Source organism: Pygocentrus nattereri, chromosome 15 (genome assembly GCF_015220715.1).
Source record: "Pygocentrus nattereri isolate fPygNat1 chromosome 15, fPygNat1.pri, whole genome shotgun sequence".
Lineage (NCBI taxonomy): Eukaryota > Metazoa > Chordata > Actinopteri > Characiformes > Serrasalmidae > Pygocentrus > Pygocentrus nattereri.
This window is the reverse complement of record NC_051225.1, coordinates 5765236-5788538: the sequence shown is the minus strand read 5'-3', so window position 1 is coordinate 5788538 and position 23303 is coordinate 5765236. Positions and strand designations below refer to the sequence as shown.

Sequence of the window (23303 nt, the reverse complement as noted above, 5' to 3'; positions counted from 1 at the left end):
TGAACTGCACATGTAGACCAGGGGTCGTCAACAAAAATCAAACCACATTGGGAGCCGCAGTATGTCCATTAGCTGTAAATATGTCTTAGTATGTGCTTCTAGCATAGGCTAAAGAATATAAATGAAAACACAGACTTTCTTTGATCTACTTTAAGCTTTAGCTCAGCTATAGCTGCTTTTCTCACATCTCCAACAGGAAACCTTTTCTGCAAAATAAATAAGCTTCTCCAGCTTCAATTTCCAGTTCCACCTTAAATGGTGCCTGAGGCGCGAGAATGTGACCGCTGCACTTTTAAGGTGGAACAGGAAAATTCGAACAAGAAGCTGGCGAATGAGAAGCGAATCCAGCTTTGTGACTTTTAGTGTTTGACAATTTCTTGTTGCAGATTAAACTATCAGGAAACCAGCTGGAGTGATTATAAATGCAGATAAGTCCAAAGTTTCCAAATTATCAAAGTTTGTCTTAAATTTTTCTCTTTGTCTTTTCGTAGCTACTACCTAGGCAAGATTGTTTGCATTGTAGTCAAAAGTTGGTAAATTAGCAGTTATAGGCTACATTAACTCCAACATGGAAGAACATTTATTCTTAAAACTGCGTTGAATGTTCAGCAGAGCTTTATTTTACTGCAAAGGTGGATTATATTCATTTTTACCTACAAATCTCATTTTGTGTGGAGCCGCAGCAGGGCTCCAGAACTGCATGTTGCTGACCCCTCATGTAGACCAAAAACTATTGAGGAGCCTTCATTTTAAAGAGTGTGTCATCAGTCTTCTGACGGAGATCGTGGCAGAAGGGCTGGCTAAAAGGCAATTTTGTTCCCTAACATTTAAATAAGTGTCTTAAATAAATATCACATATTATTTCAGTGAATTGCGGAGCGGCATTAAAGGCCACTAAACACTCAGCAAAGCAGTTTTACGCTGAAGATACAGAAGAAACGGAAGAGAAGTATATGAATGTTTACTCTATGAAAAATCCTGTGTCTTGCTATGGCAGCTGGCGTAGGAAGACCTCCAATTTCAATAGAGTTTTATTTGTTGGATGCTGTTTGTTGGAAGATGGTTCAGTAAGAACCAGCTGTCCTCCATCCCAGAGCTTTCTCATATTGGTCAGTCCAACCCTTAACCAATGAATATGTAAATCCATTCACACAACACTGGCAAAGTCATTTCTAACAAAGACGGCAATGTGTCAGCTTGTTACCCTGATTGTTCGGAGTAAACAGATTCAGTTATTCCGGCTGCTGAAATGCCATTGTTTGCTTACATTAGGCCAAAATTGGCAAACAGACAATGAAACAGTAGAAAGGTGCCTTTCCCTCACAGTGACAACAATAGGAAGCTGGCAGACCCGAGCGTGGCCCTCGGCTCCACCCCCTGCTTTCTCCTGCGGTGCTGGTAGCCCTGTCTTCTTACCACTGTCTGTTTGACCCCTCTCTGGACTCACTGCACGTCCAACATGAAGGCAGGGGAGTGCTGGAGTTTCTGGAGGAGTTGCAGAAGAGAAATTCCGTCCATTGAAGTGTGTGTTTAGACGGTTCTCAGCTGGATGTGATGAGCTCATCACAAACTTCCAGCTCATGCCATTACAGCAGAGAGGGACTCAATACAACAAATCATGCCAAACATGTCAAATAGTCAAATACTTTTTGCTTAAATTGTTTTGCTGGTGAAGAAGTTCGTAAGTAAAAATGTTGACGTTTGTATTACGTCAAAAAGGAATGCAAAGAAGAAGCATTTTCAATGGTGGTCCCCACTTTGTAAGCAAAAGTTTATGCACCCCTGCTCAAGTTGCAGTTGAGTGTAAGTTAGTTAACACGACCTCTACACGGAACACGTCTCTGCACTTTTTGATGCACAATTATTGTTTGTTTGCTGATTTTAAAATACTGGGGAAATTATATTAAAAATATACAAATTGTGGCCTCTTCAAGTTTTACATTTTATGTTTTTCCAATAATTTAAACTGCACAATTAAATAGAAATTGTCCATTAAATTTTGTAGACAAATGCCACATTTCATGTGTTCTTTGCAGAGGATGTGTTCACTTATTTTCACTTACAAAATCAAAAAAATATGTAATTTGCAATGTAATTTTTAATCTGCGAAGGAAATCTATTTGTGTACTTACACATATTGGAAAATTATATATACACTATATTTCCAAAAGTATTCACTCACCCATCCAAATCATTGAATTCAGGTGTTCCCATCACTTCCATGGCCACAGGTGTATAAAGCCGAGCCCCTAGTCCTGCAGACTGCTTCTACAGACATTAGTGAAAGAATGGGTCGCTCTCAGGAGCTCAGTGAAATCGGATGCCATCTGTGCAACAAGTCCAGTTGTGAAATTTCCTCACTGCTAAATATTCCACAGTCAACTGTCAGTGGTATTATAACAAAGTGGAAATGACTGGGAACGACAGCAAGTTTGGTGTGGAAGAACTTCACTGGCCTGCACAGAGTCCTGACCTCAACCCTATAGAACCCCTTTGGGATGAATTAGAGCGGAGACTGTGAGCCAGGACTTCTCGTCCAACATCGGTGTCTGACCTTACAAATGTGCTTCTGGAAGAATGATCAAAAATTCCCATAAACACACTCCTAAACCTTGTAGAAAGCCTTCCCAGAAGAGCTGAAGCTGTTATAGCTTCAAAGGATGGGCCAACATCATGTTAAACCCTATGGATTAAGAATGGGATGTCACTGAAGTTCATATGCGTGTGAAGGCAGATGAGCGAATACTTTCGGCAATATAGTGTATATGTAGACTGATGTGCCAAAAGTCATGGGACAGGAAATAGAATCATGTAGGACCCTCTCTAGAGTGGCAAAGCGCAGAAACTCAACATGCCACTGATTCGCTGGGAGTGATGTTGAGCCTGCACAGTGTTTTGTTGACAACTGCAGTTCATGGCTTAATGGGGTCTGTGCACAAACCTTACTATCAGCCCAAAACAATTGGTGCTCTGACTGGGTCTTCTGCTCCCAATTCCCGAGGAAGTTAAAGAACACTGCACTGACCTGCGGGATAATCGCATAGGGCCTCCTGCAGTGAATGTGGATGTGATTTCTGCCAGAGTTGCTTGTCTGTTAGTGTGGACGGTTCTAGCCAGACACCGCCAGTCACTGCGCTGTCCACTGTGGGTAGTAATCCCTTCTATGATGTATTCTCGATACACACATGACACTGTGCATTGAAGAATGTTAAATAAAAAATGCATATATACAGCGCCCTCCACAATTATTGGCACCCCTCATTAAGATTTTTATTTCAGAAGCAAAATCTCACACAGAAAATTGCAGAAAAACGTAACCTTTAACTCAAGTGAATTTAAAGAAAAAAAGCCCTGACTAAGAATTCACTATTCTTCATAAAATCACCTGTTTCACAATTAATGGCACCCCTAGAAAGTAAATGTAATTGAAGTATTTCTGCCATTTCTATGGTCGTTTATAAAGTTGATCAGAGTATCTAGGAACCTTTAATTAGTCATTCATCACTGCCTGTTTCCATGGGGTATAAATATGATGTGACACAGAGGCCTATTTCTCTTATCCACTCTTCAACATGGGAAAGACAAGAGAACACACCATTCAGGTAAGGCAGATGTTTGTCGACTTTCATAAGTCAGGCAATAGCTACAAGAAAATAGCCACTCGCCTACACCTGCCTGCATCTACCGTCAGAGGAATCATCAAGAAGTTGGAACAGTGGCAGACAAGCCTGGACGAGGATGCAAGTTTATCTTGCCACCACACCCAGTGGGGAGGATGGTAAGAGAAGTAAGAAGTTCTCCAAAGCTCACTGTTAGAGAACTGCATCAAAGAGTAGTATCTTGGGGTCACAAAGTTTCCATAACAACCATCAGGTGCTATCTGCATGCCAACAAGCTGTTTGGGAGGCACGGAAAAAGCCTTTTCTCACGTACGAGCATAAACGTAAACATCTGGAGTTCGCTCAGCGGTACTGGGTCTTCAGCTGGGGCCGTGTGCTTTGGTCAGATGAGACCAAAATAGAGCTTTTTGGCAACAAACACTCTAAGTGGGTCTGGTGTAACACAAAAGATGAGTATGTGGAAAAGTACCTCATGCCCACTGTGAAGTATGGGGGAGGATCGGTGAGGCTGTGGGCCTGTTTCTCTTCCAAAGGCCCTGGGAAACTTGTTAGGGTGCATGGCATCATGAACTCTTTCAAAATACCAGGACATTTTAAATCAAAATCAGGTGGCCTCTGCCCGAAAGCTGAAGATGGGTCGTCACTGGGTCTTTCAGCAAGATAATGACCCTAAACATGTGGCCAAATCTACACAAAAATGGTTCATCAGACACAAAATCAAGCTCCTCCCATGGCCATCTCAGTCACCAGACCTGTGGGGTGAGCTGAAGAGGAGAGTGCGTAGGACAGGACCCAGGACTCTGGACGATTTGGAGAGATTGTGCAAAGAGGAATGGTGGAAGATCCCTCTCTCTCTGTGTTCTCCCAGCTTATGAAATGTTATAGGAGAAGATTAAGTGCTGTCTTGTTGGCAAAAGGGGGTTGTACAAATATTAACATCAGGGGTGCCAATAATTGTGGCACAGATGATTTTATGTAAAAGAATGATTTTTTAAATTTATTTTTTCCCACTGAATAAATGCACTTGAATTAAAGGTTTGATTTTTCTCTTTTTTTTGCATTGCTGTCCTACAATATAAAAAATATACATATATTAGAAGCCTAAGAACACAACGAGGGGTGCCAATAATTGTGGAGGGCGCTGTATTTTAGACGTGCTGAAATATATGTACATATATTTTTGTTCCGTATGGGCGAATGAGGGGGTGTTAAAACTCTAGCAGATGATTGTTCATGCCCCAGTGACTGTTCAACTCTGTTACTGACTCCTCCTAAAGGGAAGGGAAAACCCAGAAAGGGAAGCTTTCATAATAGTATGGCAAAGAGAAAAGTCAGTTAAGGTAAATGTTTGTCCACACCCCTAAAAGTACAAGTGTTTTTGCTTGATCTGGGCTAACACAAAGTAATGTTTTCCCCACTAAAGCACACACATATCAACAAAATCGTACAAAAAAATGAGACATAAGGCTTTAGACAGTTGTGTATGTTTAATATTCTGTGTATGCGTTTGAAATGTTGAGGTGGGCCGAAAAAGATTGACAGGATGTCACAGAAAGTGAGGGCTTCAGTTCAGAGTAGTATTTTGATAATGAGGTACCTTCCTGTTCTGCTACCAAACAGACCAGACTAGACCATGCCTGTGTCCTCTGGGAATGCTGGACCAGTCATTACATTGTCCGTCTATACTCGGTTTCCATTCTTAGCCATTATCTCTGGTGCACATAGATGTATGCAAAAGTTTGAACACCCCAATCAAATGACATGTTTTCTCGTTTTTTTTAGGTAGAAATAAATAAGCACATCCTCTAGAAAGAACAGACTTGGAGTCTGGATGAGTGAATATTTTTCCTGCACATTTGAGCTTCTTTTAATTTGCGGAATTTAACATTAAAACCATAAGTAAAGCACAACATATCAGAAGTGCCATAACTTTCGTACAGGCCACATTTTATCCTTTATTTCACCTCAATATGTTAAATTGAGCAAACAAACCGTAACCATGCATTAAATTGTGCTGAAGTGTGGTGTGTTCTCTGTAAGGGGCATCTGTAAGGGACATGTCAACTTATTTTCACTTGTTGACCAGGGTGCCAAAACTTTTGCTTACTTTCCTGTGTAGACAGAATACTGCATGAAGTGCATTCTTCTGTGAGACAAAGCAAATACATTGTCTGTTTCTGCCTTTTAGTCTCGCCGTGCAGTCATTGGGCCTACCTTTGATGTTCGGTTAGCATCGCTAGCCTTGGGGCTTCATTACTGAGACTCCACACAGTTCTATAGTGGACTGGCGCGTTATCTTTCATCATCAGCGTGACAGATCCGGCCATGTCTTCCAAACAGCATAAATGAAGTATGGGACTATGTATGGGACTTTGAAGGGAGAATAGTCACAGCAGCTATTTTGTAGTGTTGAAAAGCAGTCGCTTCAAAGGGCCCCTAATGGACAGCACTGAGGGGGCCGGCCAGTGGACACTTTGTCATGTGATTCTTTGTGCTGTTACTTTGAATAAAAACACAGTAAAATTTGTGTTGGCCTAATTATCAGTGGTCGGCAAGACACTGTTAGCTAGCAACACAGTTCTCTTTTACTGAACACATGCATGATACAAAATGCAGAAGTAAGTGGGGTAGTTTGGTGTGTCATGTGTATCAGTCTTCCCAGGTGTACGGCTGTTATAACCACTTTATATTATTCTATATTACATCGTGAACATGAAGGCTGCTAAATAGTTTACTAAGGAGAACTAGGATGCCATATTGCACTGTATCACTGTTTATATCATAAAGTTTACATTCATTTTGTAACAGATTGTTTTAATGCACAATTACTGTTTATTAGCTGAACATATTGGGGGGAAAAAGTAGTGGAAAACGTTAATTGTGCACTAAAATGTGTTCCCTGTGGAGGCTCTGTTAACTTGACTGGGGGTAAGGTGGTTGGTTAGTGTAGTGGTTAACACCTCTGCCTTCTATGCTGTAGACTGGGGTTGAATCCCCCACTAGGGCAAGCACCCTACGCTACACCAAGGGTCCTTGGGCAAGACTCCTAACACCACCTTGGCCTACCTGTGTAAAATGATCGAAATGTAAGTCGCTCTGGATAAGAGCGTCAGCCAAATGCCGTAAATGTAAATAAATGGGTAACTGAGTTCCTTCAAAAAGGGGGACAATTATTTATTATCGCCCACCACTTCTTCAGCGATATGAAGCGGAAGTCAGATATTCAGCAGCTTCTCGTCCGAAAACAGTACTGAACCTGAAAACGTGTGTTATTGAACCTCTAGAGTTTCCGCTATGTAAGAGGGGGTGAGACAAGTCATGGATTCTGGTTGTTGTGGAAATCTCAGCAGTGTGGAGTCTCTGGAGCAGCTACGGAGAGGGGAGAGCAGATAATGAGATTAAACCTCGGAATTTCAGTCACACTGCATGGCATGAAATCTTAAAATGACAAAATTAAACCCAAACAAAAACACTTAAGGCCAAACGGCGTCTTTTAAGTGAAAGCCGTACAACTTTTTAATGAATTTCAACATCAAATGAGGACACAGAGCCACTTCAGTTCTGCCTGGTTATTCCGCACAACAAAGACCGTTTTGTCTCAGAGACATAACCTACTTTCAGCAGAAGAATAGCAGATTAAAAAGTGTTCCAACAAGATCTGCAAGATAAAGTCACGTTCTCAGCAGTTATGAAGTGCGCAGAAGAGATCGATTTTGAACACCTCTGTTAAACAGTGGAGATTAAGGCTGGGTGAATGCTTAAATTTGCAATTTGCCCTGTGCTGTTTGGAAGCTGCTGTCTTGCACTTCATTATAATGAAGGTAGCACAATTTGTGGTGCCTGTGCAACACTACAGTTATGAAGGGTCGGCCTATTATTATACACACAAAATCATCACAGTCTAGTTCCAGTTATACTGTTATATATTTACACTTTTGAAAACATATTAGGCTGAATAAAGACTGAATTGCCAGGTGGCCTTTTAACTTTTTATGTTCTACGCCCTTAAAAATGATAGTTCTTCAAGGGTTCTTTACCAGTGGCTCCACATTTCATGCTTAAATCGTTCTTTGCATGGCAAAACGGGTCTTCAAATTACTGGAGAACATGTTGCATATGGGTCTAAATAGACCTTTTTTTTTGAAAACAGTTCTGGTTAGCACCTAAAAGGGTTCTTCTATTACTACAAGCTTGACATTGTAACAATATAAGAACCCTTTTTGGTGCTATATAGAACCATATGTAGCACATTCTCCACCAATTGGAAGAATTTGGTTATATATAGAACCATACATTTTGCTAAAGAACACTTGAAGAACCATCTTTTTTAAGAGTGTGCTTAATAAATATGAAAAAATTGGCTGATATACTTCTTTGGTCTGGCAGAACCACTAGTGATGCTTTTTAAAGGAGTATTCCAGTATTTCTTGATCTAATCTCTAATCTAATCTAATCTCTAATCCATGCCATTAACAATACAGGACTATTTAATACAAATGCTTATTATTCAGTAACTACAGGAACTTCAATGCAAACTAATGAAGCTATTCTTAGGTTAGTGAAGTGTGTACTGAAAGTTGGGCCTGCCGTTGGGCCCATGGCTTGTTAAGGGGTTAATAATAGATTTTAGAATAGATTTTAGAATAATAACTTAGATTGAAATGTCATAAGGTGGACACCACAATGTAAACATATGGTTTGTTCATAATTTAAAGGATTTTGGGTGCAACAAGTAGTTATGACATGGTATGAGATGAGTAGCATTATTTGGTCAACACTTTTCCAACACCTACAAAGTTTAGTCATAGAAGTTGGTTTTGCCTTTTCTACCTTTTACGATTCCAACTAATTCCAAACACATTCAGTGGTGTTGAGGGTCTGGACTCTGGGTTGGTCAGTCCATCATTCAGCTTCTTTGTTTGATGTGTCCGTCTTCTTTTCTCAGTGAGGTTCTTCTTGATCAGCTACACGTCCTTTCAGACCCACAGCGCTGAGTGGTCTTCTCACAGTGGAAGGATGGACAGAAACACCTGTGGATGTTTTCAGATCTGAAGCAGCTTGATCTTCTCCTCTCTCTCAGAGATCAAAGCTTTAAGTGCTGTTAATCTGATGAGGACAGTTTTGGTGTTTACTAAGTCTTAGGAGCCCCATTTTGGGTAGATCTTTGAATAATTTTTTGAATTCCTGTTTTTTCACATATTTTTCCTTTGACTTTTCTTGCACAAGCGGATTATCTCATATCTGATATTCTCAAAATTCCACAGGCAATAACTTTTGCCAATTATGTTCTTACTTCTGTAATAAAACATGAGAAAACACGGTTATAATTGAAGCCTATTAGAAACCTGGAGTTTTCCTTCTTCAAATCAAATCAAGTCAAATTTATTTGTAGCGCTTTTTACAATGGATGTCATCACAAAGCAGCTTCACAGAATTCCAGTAAAGACGAAGTTTTAAGAAGAATGTAAAACCCCCAGGTGAGCAAGCCAGGGGCAACAGTGGCAAGGAAAAACTCCCTCAGAGCTGAGGAAGAAACCTTAGGAGGAACCAGGCTCACCAGGGGGGACCCATCGTCCTCTGGTCAAACTACCTACAAGTGATTATACTACTAATATTAATAGCAATAATATTAATAGTAGTAATAGCTAGGAGTCTATGAAAACTTCAATGTAGGGTGGGCAGCTAGTCCAAGGCAGGTGGCAGTGGGCGTGGGCAGCTGGTCTAAAGTGGGTAGCAGGAGGGCTCGACAGTCAGTCGTCCTTTAATGTCTGGCCGGACAAGTGGGCGGTCATATACTCGGAAAAATGCAGGGAGATGGAATTAATTTTATTCTGTTTGTTTGTATGTAAAACAGAGTGTGAACATTTCCAGAGTGCGGCTTATGAATGTTCTTAAGAACTGTCCATTGAGAGATTCCTTAAGACATCAAAATGAGCTCTGTGGTGTTAGTCCAAAGAATCATTCGTTTTTAAGAGTGTACATGCCCCTCTTGCCCCTCTGTAGGTGGTGGTGGATGAGGATTTGCAGTATTTGAAATCAGGAACACTGGGTTATAGGTCTGTGCTTGCCAGAGGGGACAGTTGGGAGTAGCTTTTGCCTCTTTGACCCCAAATCACTTCAGTGATTTGCACTCATTTGCAATAAGCGTTACGTAGGTACTACCTTGTTAAAAACATCACCTAGGAATACGCTTTTCATAGAGCCTTCTTCATTAGCCAGCTAGATGGTCAAGACGTCTGGGGCCAAACCTCTGTCACACCAGCTAGGGCTCCACCCGTAACAGCGCTCTTAACCTTTTCGTACCAGGGTGGATAGACCTGAGTGCAGCTGCAATTAGCACTTCACAATTAGTTGAAAATGAGTTTCTGAAAGGGCTGGACAAAGCATTTACATGGGAGACGTAGAAGGAAACCCAGTAGACAGACCCCTTCGACCAACTCCGCACGTAGTCCACTGCATCAGTCCTGTGTTACAAGTACGTAGAACTGAGTTAATCATATTTACAATCGACTACACATGAACTGCATAACGTGTCAAAGGCTTTAGCCGTGTGTAATGCTACACCCCCCCCCCCCCCACTCCTCCACACCCACCCCCACTCACGCACAGCTGAGAATTAACTCATTGGGCCAAATTGTTCTTTTGTGTCAGCGGGGAAGTGAGTCATTCACTGAAAAAGGACTCAACCTCTGACAGAGAGTATAATTACACATGTTCGTTTTTTATCAAGATTACATGGAGTGCAAGTGAATAATGCATGCTGTCTGAAAAAATGCAGGAGACAGGTATGATGAATCTATTTTCAAATCTTAGAGAATTACAGCATGAAACTTGAGTGTAATCTGTGGTCTGTAGAGTGTAAGCAGGAGGTAGTGGATCTGTGATCTGTACAGTTTAATCTGTAGTCTGTGAATAGATCATTCATCCATCTGTAGATAGTAATCAATATACTGTATACAGATAATACATTTATAATCTGTGGTCTGTAATCTACAGATAAATAATACATGTGGAATCCTGTAGTCTGTAATTAGATAATACATGTGTAACCTGTAGACTGTAATCTATAGTCTGTAGATAGATAATACAAGTGTAATCTGGAGTCTGTAGATAGATAATACATGTGTAATCTGTAATCTGTAGATAGATAATACATGTGTAATCTGTAATCTGTAGATAGATAATACATGTGTAATCTGTAGTCTGTAGATAGATAATACATGTGTAATCTGTAGTCTGTAGTTAGATAATACAAGTGTAATCTGGAGTCTGTAGATAGATAATACATGTGTAATCTGTAATGTGTAGTTAGATAATACATGTGTAATCTGTAGTCTGTAGTTAGATAATACATGTGTAATCTGTAGTGTGTAGTTAGATAATACATGTGTAATCTGTAGTCTGTAGTTAGATAATACATGTGTAATCTGTAGTCTGTAGTTAGATAATACATGTGTAATCTTTAGAGAGTAATCTGTAGGGTATAGATAGATAATACATGCATAATCTGTAATCTGCAGATAAATAATACAACTGGAATCCTGTAGTCTGTAATTAGATAATAAATGTAAAATCTGTAGTCTGTAGATAGATAATACATGTGTAATCTGTAGTTTTCATATAGATCATACATCTATAATCTGTAGACAGTAATCTGTAGTCTGTTGGTAGAAAATACATCTGTAATCTCTACAGAGTAATCTATAAATAGATAACAGATCTGTAATCTGAGGAGTCTAGTCTGAAGTTTGTAAATAGATCATCTGTAATGAAGAAAACAACAAATAAACAGAGAAACAGAGATAATGATGTCCTTAAAGTCCTCTGCAATTTCCTCTCTCTCCACATCAGCCAGGTCCTCCTCTTGATTGTCCTGCTGACACAGAAACTATTCACACATCTTTTGTTTATTTGCTTTGGAGTTTTCACTTAAAAACATAAGTAACCTGACTGTCTTCAAACTGTAATGTTACTGTACCTTAAATAATGAGTCAGTAGAATAAATGGAATATTTCTGACTATTTTGGTAAAATTAAAATGTAAAACAGACAGTTTATTTTTAATAAGATAAAATCTCTCTCTCTCTCTCTCTGTCTCTCTCTCTCTCTCTCTCTCTTTCTGTCTCACTCTCTCTCTCTCTCTCTCTGTCTGTCTCTCTCTCATTCTCTCTCTCTCTGTCTCTCTCTCTCTGACCCTCATTCTCTCTCTCTCTCCATCACTCATGCTCTCTCTCCTCTTCACTCTCTTTCTCCCTCACTCTCTCTCTCTCTGATTCTCTCATTCTTTCTCTCTCTCATTCTTTCGTTGTCTTTCTCTCTCGGTCTCTCTTTCTCTCTATCTCTATCTCTCTCTCTCTCTCTCTGTCTCTCATTCTCTCTCTCTCCATCACTCACGCTCTCTCTCCTCTTCACTCTCTCTCCCTCACTCTCTCTGTCTCTCTCTCTCTCTCTGTAACATGCAGTCTAGTTCTCTCTCTCACTCTCTCCCTCTGTTCTACTCTCTCTATCTCTCTCCCCCTCTCTCTCTTTCCCTTATTTTATCTCTCTCTGCTTCACTCTCCCTCCTCATTCTCTCTCTCCCTTTCTCTCTGTTACACACACACTGTCTCTTTCTCTTTTTTCCTCTCTCTCTCTCTCTCTCTCTCTCTCTCTCATTCTGAGAGGAGTGGGTGAATGTGCCCCTGAATGAAACCCTGGATGATGAGAGTGATGTGTAATCCAGTCGGGGTGAAACATATAAAGCATTAGTGTTAAAAATATTCTGTGCACCCAGATGCATAGATTTCATTGTTCACAGTGGCTTTCAAAGAGAGCGAGGGGCAAATCAGTGGTACAGTTTTACATCCACACAGTTTCAAACTTTTTCGATACTGTATAGAAATTGTTGCACCCTCGGTGGGCAGATACAGATCTTTAGTCTGTGTAGGTCTGTCTGACCACAGGGACTTTTATCCAATCATTTCCACCATGAGTTGTTTTTGAGATCAGGTGATGATCTGCTATCAGAGCTGGGTGGATCTGGCTGGCGTCCTGTTGCTGCTGTCCGTGGTCCTGAAAAGAGTCGTGCAGCACCACAGCTCCGCTGGGAGGGCAAAACGCGTCAATCAATTCATGGGTCGTGCCATTATTGGTAATCTACACACAGTGTAAGGGCCGAGCCTGTGATAGCAGAGGATCAGGAGAACATAGTCTTGTTTGGGATCCGTTTTGGAAAGCAGTATCAAAAAAAGGTCAAAAAGTCACCACAGGGTTGGATAAATAGATGTAAGTAGGATACTTTATTTATCCCAACCAGATTTGCATTGACAGATTTTTTATTTTAAAGACATGGTTTCAACATCCCTTATTGGCCTTTATCAAAGAAGAACCTGTTATTGTGTCTTAATATGTGAGAATACAGTAGAAGAATATAGTTGGTCATCCAAATTCATCAACTGAATTCATTACCATTGACCAGTTCTGCTTGCACACAGAGGAATTTGACATCTAAATTTAACTCAAGGGGCAGTGAGCACACTTGCCCAGAGCCCAGGGTCAGATGCCTTGCTCAAAGACACTTCAGTCACGTCCTGTCAGCTCAGGAGATTGAAGCAGCGACCTTCCAGTCACAAAGCTGGTACTCTAACCTGCAGCCCACAACTGCTGACCCCTAAGAAACAGAGAACTAGCCACTAGACCAACAGGGACAGAAGTAAAGAGCACCTTGAAGGATGAATGGGACATGAGTTTCTAGAATGGTGTGTTTCGGAGTGACCAAATGCTGCATCTACAGAAGATTGGGTGGTTAAGACAGTTGATCTTTTGGATTTTCAAGACATGAGCTGCACTCAAAACGGCATATTACAATAAATAAATGAATAAATAAAAACAGCTCCATCGTTAGAAGTTTATTAGTATAGCACAGTATGGTAGTATGTGGTTTTGAAACAAAACAAAGAGACACTTTTGATGGTGTTTATGATCTTTTTCAGCAGGGATTTGCAGGCTGCTGTATTTAAAAAGATCAAAGCTTTCTTAACTTTAGAGAATGACGTGTTGGGCAGATTTCAAAACCAATGACAGAAGGCTGATTTTTCTTTTTGATGGATCATCATCATTGTTTTAAATACTTGGGTCCAATCCTCATTTCACCCTTCACCCCTACCACTGAGCCCTTACCCCTCTGTTTTGTGCATTCACTCCAAGGGGTAGGGTGTCCTGGTTCTTGTTGAGATAGAGGGGGAAGGTGAAGTGTTAGGGGCTACATACCGGTTTTTCAGAGTCACACTCCAAACAGAGTTTGCCGGCTGAGCAAGAGACCAAAAACCCCACAAATGTGAGAATTTTCTCTGTTGTCTTAGTTTGATGTAGTTTCAATGTATTATGGTCATTTTTTTGATAACAAGCATGAAAATTGCTAGTAGTTTGCTGATTTCTCAGTAGCTACCCAGCTAAATTTCCCATTCCACCTTAAATGGTGCAGCAGGTGCATTCTGGCACCCCAGGCATCAGAACTGCTGCACTATTTAAGGTAGAACAGGAAAATTTGAATGGGAAACTGGTGACTATCTGACTTCAGGTTCATATCACTGAAGAATGCGTATGATGCCCTAAATGTAACTAAAGCCCAGCAGTGAGGAGCTGAACTTTCCCCTCCTCTGCTGTCCCTGCAGACGGGCAGGGTCGCCTACAGAGCAGCGCTAGTAGCTGTTAATGAAGTGATGCTCTTTTATTTGAGGGTCCTATTTCATAGGGAAGATTTCAACCACTGCCCCCTTTAACTCAGTTCCAAGGAGCAAAGTGACACTCGAATACTAGGGGTAGGGGGAAAAATAAGAAATGGGACTGGGCCTTGGTTTCAACAAACATGTTGGGCACCTGTGATCAAACACCTGTGAACATGCCTTGATTTGCAAGAGTGGCGTGTTTGGGGGTGACCACATACAAAAACGGAAGACACATGGCTTTTTTGGAACAAGGTGTTTTTTATTTTAAGCAAAAAAAAAAGAAAACAACAACAACAGCAGCAGATTGTGTCTTCATTTTTGAGAATGTCATGTTAGGCGTTGCTCACAACTGCCTTGGTGGGAGGAGACCAAGCTTGGGTGGTCAAAAGAAAGTTGCTTGTCTGGACAATTCTTTTAAAGACATGGTTTCATCCTCCAGCGTGTTGTATTAAAAACCATGTGAACTCTTGGTGTCTTCATCAGTGAAAATGAGGGGGAAGGAATTGCCCAAATCCAGCGACAGGAGATGCTGAATAGAAGGCTGACAAAGTTAAACGTCAGAAGGCAGAGCGGTCAAAAGAGAGACCTTTCAAAAAGATTCGATACCAACTCCCATTTTTAGCTGCGTTCTCAAGAAGCGTGATCCTCCCTGCTGAATGAAAACAGACCATTAAAGGTGTCTGCTGGGTTTCTGGTGGTTTTGTAACCCGTTTTGCCTTTTTTGAATGGTGTCCACTTCCACTCTTAAAAACCTTCAAGGGTTCTTTAAGGGTTCTTTAGCAAAGACAGCGATTTTACTTAGAACAACATAGAAAGGATGGTTGTCTATGGTTCTCTATAAAACCGTTGTCCTTACTAGAACCATGAATGCTCAAAGACCCACTTGCATGCTTTAAAGGGTTCTTTGCATGCTGAAAAGGTTCTTCAGATTGATGGAAAATGTGTTCTAGATGGAACCTTAATGAAATGGGTTCTGTATAGCACCAAAAGGGGTTCTGATATTGGCAATAGTTTGACATCGTAACAATAGCAGAACCCTTTTTGGTGCCATATGGAGCCATTTACAACACATTCTCCATCAGTCTGGAGAACCTTTTCACCATGTATAGAACCCTTAGAGCATGCACACTGTTTTTTGATTGTTCATGGTTCTGTACAGTAAGGACAACGGTTCTATAGAGGACCACGAGCAACCATCGTTTGCATGCGTGAAGGGTTCTTTGCATGGAACCCTTTTTTGGGATTTGGTGTGTGGATTTTGGGGAATGACCCGTTGGGGAGCGCCCAGATGCAGCTGTTATAGACCGAGTGGTCAAAAGACAGATGTTTTTCTGGAATAAGGGCAAAGATATGAGAAATCTAAGCTGCTCAGAAGCAAAGACAGGAGTTTAGGTTCTCCAAGAAAGTTGACTTTCCGGAATAAAGTGGTTTTGAGAGGCTTGAGCACAAGCGCCGGAGCTGCTTTAGCGTTTTTTACTTTGTTCTTCGGCTTATGGTGACTGAGTGATGATGGTCCGCAGGGAGGCGCGAGGAGGCTGCCGAGATTAATTCACTGGCGCTCGTGCCAGCGGGCTCCTCAGCTCGCGCGCTCTCCGTGCTGGAAAGCCACCAAGCCCGTGCGTCCTCCCTCCTTATCGCCCTTTCCACAAACACGCCGCTCAGACAGGAGACTCGGAGCCCGCGCGGGATTATTAAATAAGCATGGAGCACGGAGACCCCCGACCACCCGCCCAGCGCCTGCGCCCCAGAGTCAAAGTTTGGGCAGCAGCGATGAGGTGAAAAGTGCCGCCGCGCGCTGAAGGGAGGCGGACGGACGGACCGGGTCTTCGAGCCGAGCGATGGACGAGAGCAGCCTGCAGGTCCAGGAGGTCGCCCTGATTTGACCATGGTCACCTGCTTTTCTGGGTCCAACAACTCCAGCGCGAGCGCCGGTTTACCTGCCTCCACCACGGCCATGCTCGCGGCTCTGATGGTCACTCTGGTGGTCGTGGTGGTGGCTGGAAACGCGTTGGTCATCCTCGCGTTCGTCGTGGACAAGAGCCTCAGAAATCAGAGCAATTACTTCTTCCTCAATCTGGCCATATCAGATTTTCTTGTTGGTGAGTGTTAATGTGTGTGTGGGTTCTTTGCATGGTGAAGGTTCTTCAGACTGATACTAAATGTCCAGTAATCACTCTTAAGAAGCTGGTTCGCAAGGGTTCTCTGGTAAAGACAGTGGCTTTATATAGAACCATTAACACTCAAGACCCATTTGCATGCTTCAGTGGTTCTTTGCATGGTGAAAAAGGTTCTTCAGCCTGATGACAAATTTATTTTATATGGTTCTAGATACAGCCTTCATGGAAAAGGTTCTAGATAGCACGAAAAAGGGTTCTGCTGCATGAGCTGGAAATGATGATGTTTAAAGTAAAGACTGTCCTCGCCTTTGTTTTCTTTTCAAATCCTTACAACTAATTCCGATATCCAGTAACACCCTTAAAAAGGTGGTTCTCAAGGGTTCTCTGATAAAGACAGTGGCTTTATATACAACCATGAACACTCAGGACCCATTTGCATGCTTAAATGGCTCTTTGCGTGGTGAAAACCTTCAGATTGTTGGAAAATGTGCTGTATGTGGTTTTAGATAAAAATCTTTATGAACAGGGTTCTAGATAGCACCAAAAAAGGTTCTGTTATGGGTGCTGGAAATGATGACATTTGAGGTAGAACCTGTCCTCGCCTGATTTTTTCAGTCTTCATAATTAATTCCGGTCCAGTATCACCCTTAAAAAAGTGGTTCTCAGTGGTTCTTTAGTAAAGACAGTGGTTCTGTATGCCTACGTGCTTAAATATTTCTTTGCATTGTGAAAACGTTCCTCAGATTGATGGAGAATGTGTTGTACATGGTCCTGATAAGGGTTCTATAGGGCACCGATAAAGGTTCTGATATTGTTACAAGCTTGACATCGTAACAATAACAGAACCCTTTTTGGTGCCATATAGAATCATTTCAGCATGGAAAGAACACTTTAAGCATGCAAATTGTACTTTGAGTGTTTGAGGTTCTCTATAGAACAGTTGTCCGTACTAAAGAACCCTTGAAGAAATATCTTTTATAAGAGTGGTGTTACACACAAATACACAGCGTGTCTGCTGAAGAGTTCACTCACTGAAGGGGCCCAGCCCAGCCTCCTCTCAGTGGACAGGATCCGTTTGTTCCTCAGTTTTTCAAGGAGTGTAGGATTCAGCATAATGTCTCATTTACAGTCTGCAGAAAGACAATAATCTGCAATAATGTAGATCATTATATGTAGTCTGAGCTCTTGAACCCTCAAGTTTAAGGTTTGCTGAAAGTAATGTGCGTTATATAGACAGTAATCTGTAGTTTGTAGATAGTAATCTATATCCTGAATATAGTCATCTGTAATCTGTTGGTAGCCAACTGAACTGTGAATTACAATCTGTAGCATGCAAATAGTAATCTCTAGTCAGTAGATCATAATATGTAGTCTGAACATGATAAAGTAGACAGTAATCTGAAGTCTGTAGATTGTAATGTGCAGCCCGAACATACTAATCGGAAGTCTGTAAATAGTAATCAATAGGAAGTAATCTGTAGTCTGTACATATTAATCTGTAGTCTGTAGACAGTAATGTGTAGTTTGTGGATAGCGATCTGTAGTCTGTAGATTGTAATCTGTAGTGTGTAGTTAGTAATTTGTAGTCTGTACATATTAATCTGTAGTCTGTAGACAGTAGTGTGTAGTTTGTGGATGTAATCTGTAGTCAGTAGATCATATGTAGTTGGAAAATGGTACTATGAAGTCTGTAGACAATATTCTGTAGGGTGTAATCTGCAGACGGAACATGCTAATCTGAAGTCTGTAAATAGTCATTTGTAGTTAATAGATAGCAATCTGTAGTTTGCAGGTGGTAATCTGTAGTCAGAAGCTGGTATTATGAAGTGTATTATGGTTGTAATCTGTATGCATAGTAATCTGCAGGCTGCATATAGTAATTTGAAGTCTGTAGATAATCTGTAACCTGCAGGTATTAATCTGTTGTCTGTAGATTGTAATCTGTAGTGTGTAGTTAGTAATTTGTAGTCTGTATATATTAATCTGTAGTCTGTAGACAGTAGTGTGTAGTTTGTGGATGTAATCTGTAGTCAGTAGATCATATGTAGTTGGAAAATGGTAATATGAAGTCTGTAGACAATCTTCTGTAGGGTGTAGATAGTAATCTGTAGTTTGCAGGTGGTAATCTGTAGACAGCAGCTGGTATTATGAAGTGTATATTGACTGTAATCTGTAATTTGTGCATAGTAATCTGCAGGCTGCATATAGTAATTTGAAGTCTGTAGATAATCTGTAACCTGCAGGTATTAATCTGTTGTCTGTAGATTGTAATCTGTAGTGTGTAGTTAGTAATTTGTAGTCTGTATATATTAATCTGTAGTCTGTAGACAGTAGTGTGTAGTTTGTGGATGTAATCTGTAGTCAGTAGATCATATGTAGTTGGAAAATGGTAATATGAAGTCTGTAGACAATCTTCTGTAGGGTGTAGATAGTAATCTGTAGTTTGCAGGTGGTAATCTGTAGACAGCAGCTGGTATTATGAAGTGTATATTGACTGTAATCTGTAATTTGTGCATAGTAATCTGCAGGCTGCATATAGTAATTTGAAGTCTGTAGATAATCTGTAACCTGCAGGTATTAATCTGTTGTCTGTAGATTGTAATCTGTAGTGTGTAGTTAGTAATTTGTAGTCTGTATATATTAATCTGTAGTCTGTAGACAGTAGTGTGTAGTTTGTGGATGTAATCTGTAGTCAGTAGATCATATGTAGTTGGAAAATGGTAATATGAAGTCTGTAGACAATCTTCTGTAGGGTGTAGATAGTAATCTGTAGTTTGCAGGTGGTAATCTGTAGACAGCAGCTGGTATTATGAAGTGTATATTGACTGTAATCTGTAATTTGTGCATAGTAATCTGCAGGCTGCATATAGTAATTTGAAGTCTGTAGATAATCTGTAACCTGCAGGTATTAATCTGTTGTCTGTAGATAGTAATCTGTAGTTTGTAGATAGTAATCAGTGGTGTGCTGATAGTAATCTTTAGTTTATAGAAGGTAATTAGTAGCCTGTAGATAGTCATCTGTCATCTGTATATGGTCATATGTAGCCTATAGAGAGATCTGCAGTTATCTGTAGAATCTGTAGCGAGATCTGCAGTTATCTGTAGAATCTGTAGCGAGATCTGCAGTTATCTGTAGAATCTGTAGAGAGATCTGCAGTTATCTGTAGAATCTGTAGCGAGATCTGCAGTTATCTGTAGAATCTGTAGCGAGATCTGCAGTTATCTGTAGAATCTGTAGCGAGATCTGCAGTTATCTGTAGAATCTGTAGAGAGATCTGCAGTTATCTGTAGAATCTGTAGCGAGATCTGCAGTTATCTGTAGAATCTGTAGAGAGATCTGCAGTTATCTGTAGAATCTGTAGAGAGATCTGCAGTTATCTGTAGAATCTGTAGCGAGATCTGCAGTCATCTGTAGAATCTGTAGCGAGATCTGCAGTTATCTGTAGAATCTGTAGAGAGATCTGCAGTTATCTGTAGAATCTGTAGCGAGATCTGCAGTTATCTGTAGAATCTGTAGCGAGATCTGCAGTTATCTGTAGAATCTGTAGAGAGATCTGCAGTTATCTGTAGAATCTGTAGAGAGATCTGCAGTTATCTGTAGAATCTGTAGAGAGATCTGCAGTTATCTGTAGAATCTGTAGCGAGATCTGCAGTTATCTGTAGAATCTGTAGAGAGATCTGCAGTTATCTGTAGAATCTGTAGAGAGATCTGCAGTTATCTGTAGAATCTGTAGAGAGATCTGCAGTTATCTGTAGAATCTGTAGCGAGATCTGCAGTTATCTGTAGAATCTGTAGAGAGATCTGCAGTTATCTGTAGAATCTGTAGCGAGATCTGCAGTTATCTGTAGAATCTGTAGCGAGATCTGCAGTTATCTGTAGAATCTGTAGAGAGATCTGCAGTTATCTGTAGAATCTGTAGAGAGATCTGCAGTTATCTGTAGAATCTGTAGAGAGATCTGCAGTTATCTGTAGAATCTGTAGCGAGATCTGCAGTTATCTGTAGAATCTATAGAGAGATCTGCAGTTATCTGTAGAATCTGTAGCGAGATCTGCAGTTATCTGTAGAATCTGTAGAGAGATCTGCAGTTATCTGTAGAATCTGTAGCGAGATCTGCAGTTATCTGTAGAATCTGTAGAGAGATCTGCAGTTATCTGTAGAATCTGTAGAGAGATCTGCAGTTATCTGTAGAATCTGTAGAGAGATCTGCAGTTATCTGTAGAATCTGTAGCGAGATCTGCAGTTATCTGTAGAATCTGTAGAGAGATCTGCAGTCATCTGTAGAATCTGTAGCGAGATCTGCAGTTATCTGTAGAATCTGTAGAGAGATCTGCAGTCATCTGTAGAATCTGTAGCGAGATCTGCAGTTATCTGTAGAATCTGTAGCGAGATCTGCAGTTATCTGTAGAATCTGTAGCGAGATCTGCAGTTATCTGTAGAATCTGTAGCGAGATCTGCAGTTATCTGTAGAGAGATCTGCAGTTATCTGTAGAATCTGTAGCGAGATCTGCAGTTATCTGTAGAATCTGTAGAGAGATCTGCAGTTATCTGTAGAATCTGTAGAGAGATCTGCAGTTATCTGTAGAATCTGTAGCGAGATCTGCAGTTATCTGTAGAATCTGTAGAGAGATCTGCAGTTATCTGTAGAATCTGTAGAGAGATCTGCAGTTATCTGTAGAATCTGTAGAGAGATCTGCAGTTATCTGTAGAATCTGTAGAGAGATCTGCAGTTATCTGTAGAATCTGTAGAGAGATCTGCAGTTATCTGTAGAATCTGTAGAGAGATCTGCAGTTATCTGTAGAATCTGTAGAGAGATCTGCAGTTATCTGTAGAATCTGTAGAGAGATCTGCAGTCATCTGTAGAATCTGTAGCGAGATCTGCAGTTATCTGTAGAATCTGTAGAGAGATCTGCAGTCATCTGTAGAATCTGTAGAGAGATCTGCAGTTATCTGTAGAATCTGTAGCGAGATCTGCAGTTATCTGTAGAATCTGTAGAGAGATCTGCAGTTATCTGTAGAATCTGTAGCGAGATCTGCAGTTATCTGTAGAATCTGTAGAGAGATCTGCAGTTATCTATAGAATCTGTAGAGAGATCTGCAGTTATCTATAGAATCTGTAGAGAGATCTGCAGTTATCTGTAGAATCTGTAGAGAGATCTGCAGTTATCTGTAGAATCTGTAGAGAGATCTGCAGTTATCTATAGAATCTGTAGAGAGATCTGCAGTTATCTATAGAATCTGTAGAGAGATCTGCAGTTATCTATAGAATCTGTAGAGAGATCTGCAGTTATCTATAGAATCTGTAGAGAGATCTGCAGTTATCTGTAGAATCTGTAGAGAGATCTGCAGTTATCTGTAGAATCTGTAGAGAGATAGTCTTCTGCTAGTTATACAATTCATGGCCAGTTTTGCTTGTAGAGAGTTTTACTCCATACTTAATAAGGTCAGTGTGTCCTCCAGAGTTCACACTCCTACCATTTTATGACAAGGAGTATGCAAATAAACATTTGAGCTTCTTGCCTTCACCTCCCTCTACTCACAGCGGTCCACATAGCCTACATTCACTGCCCGACCACTCAGTTTGACGTTGGACACAATTACATGTGCACTGTGCTGTCACTAGAGTGTCTGTCCTCCCACGCAGTTGTCAACGTGTGCACATTAAGTCCTTATAAACAAGACTAAAAGCTCTTTTTAAGTGGATTGGATCTCTTTTTAAGACTGGCTCTTCCCTCTCGCGAGCATTATTTTGAAAACAATAGAAGAAGCAAGAACATTTGGCTTAGCTCTGCTGAAGAACATTCCAGACCCCAGGACGACGGGTCCTCGCATGGTGTGGGTGGTTTTGACACCTGGCTTTTTGTGTTGTCCTCTCTGGTCTCAGTAAACGATGACTATGATTTTGAAACTTCAGCAGCAGACTTCAGTCAAACAAGAGTGAAAGCCACATCAGTCTCACATGCCAATATCTGAGATTGATGTTGAGAGATCTTTGGTTTTCCTCCAGTGGTTTTCTACTGCCACATTTAATCAGAGGTTAGAAAGAATGAAAGCCTAGCCCGAGACCCTCAGGCGCTCACGGCCTTTGAGCAGAGCCTTGCTGAAGCTTCCTGAAGTGCTGATTTGTTCATTTAGGGTCCCGCTGGTGTGAAGTGTTGAAACATCACTTTTCTTTGTAGAGCTTTCATCTTCAGTGGAAGAGCAGCAGGAAAGTATGCAAACTAGCAAAGAAACACACTGAAATGTGCTAAATGCAGAATTTAGAAAGCGTCTTTGAGGTTAAACAAACTGGAGAAGACGATGTTTTGAGATTAAATGAGGTGAAAAAGGACAAGGGAATTGTCTTGGAACTGACACGCCCCCATTAAACATGGATGGTCTTTGAACTCTTTAAAATAAAGGTTCCTAAAATGTTCTCGGCTATGGCTCTAGGAAAATTTTCGGTTTGTATGGAAATATTACATTATATGCAGGTTCTTCACACTACAAAATGTTCTTTAAAAAGCCCTCAATTGAAAGGTTAGGAACCAAAATCGGTTCTTCCACAGCAAAAAAGCATCTTTCACAGTACTGGAACAATGGTGGAATACATTCTGGTGCTACAAAAAAACTATGGAAAACATATTTTTTTAAAGAGCCATAAGCGAGAGGTTCTTCATCATAGAGAAGAACATTTCACAGTGAAAAGAAACATTTAAGCTCTTCTTTAAGTTGTCATGGTTCTATATATAAAACCATTGCCTCTCCTGAAGAACGCTTGAAGAACCCTCTTTTAAAGAATGTTTTTGGCAGCTTTATTTTCAGAGTGAGGGCAAGTGATGCCCTTAGAAATGCATATTAGAGACCCAAATAGCTGATGAA

At 40.7% G+C, this 23303-nt stretch overlaps 1 protein-coding gene across 1 annotated transcript in view; it reads left to right on the top strand.

Moving 5' to 3' along the window:
• The first annotated feature begins 16210 nt into the window (after nt 1-16210).
• The window catches only part of LOC108424938 (histamine H3 receptor), a 42940-nt gene continuing 35847 nt past the window's right edge, over nt 16211-23303 (top strand). Inside the window, exon 1 of the mRNA XM_017693265.2 lies at nt 16211-16424. Within this exon, the coding sequence (XP_017548754.2) occupies nt 16211-16424 (214 nt within the window). The remainder of the gene's footprint in view (nt 16425-23303) is intronic.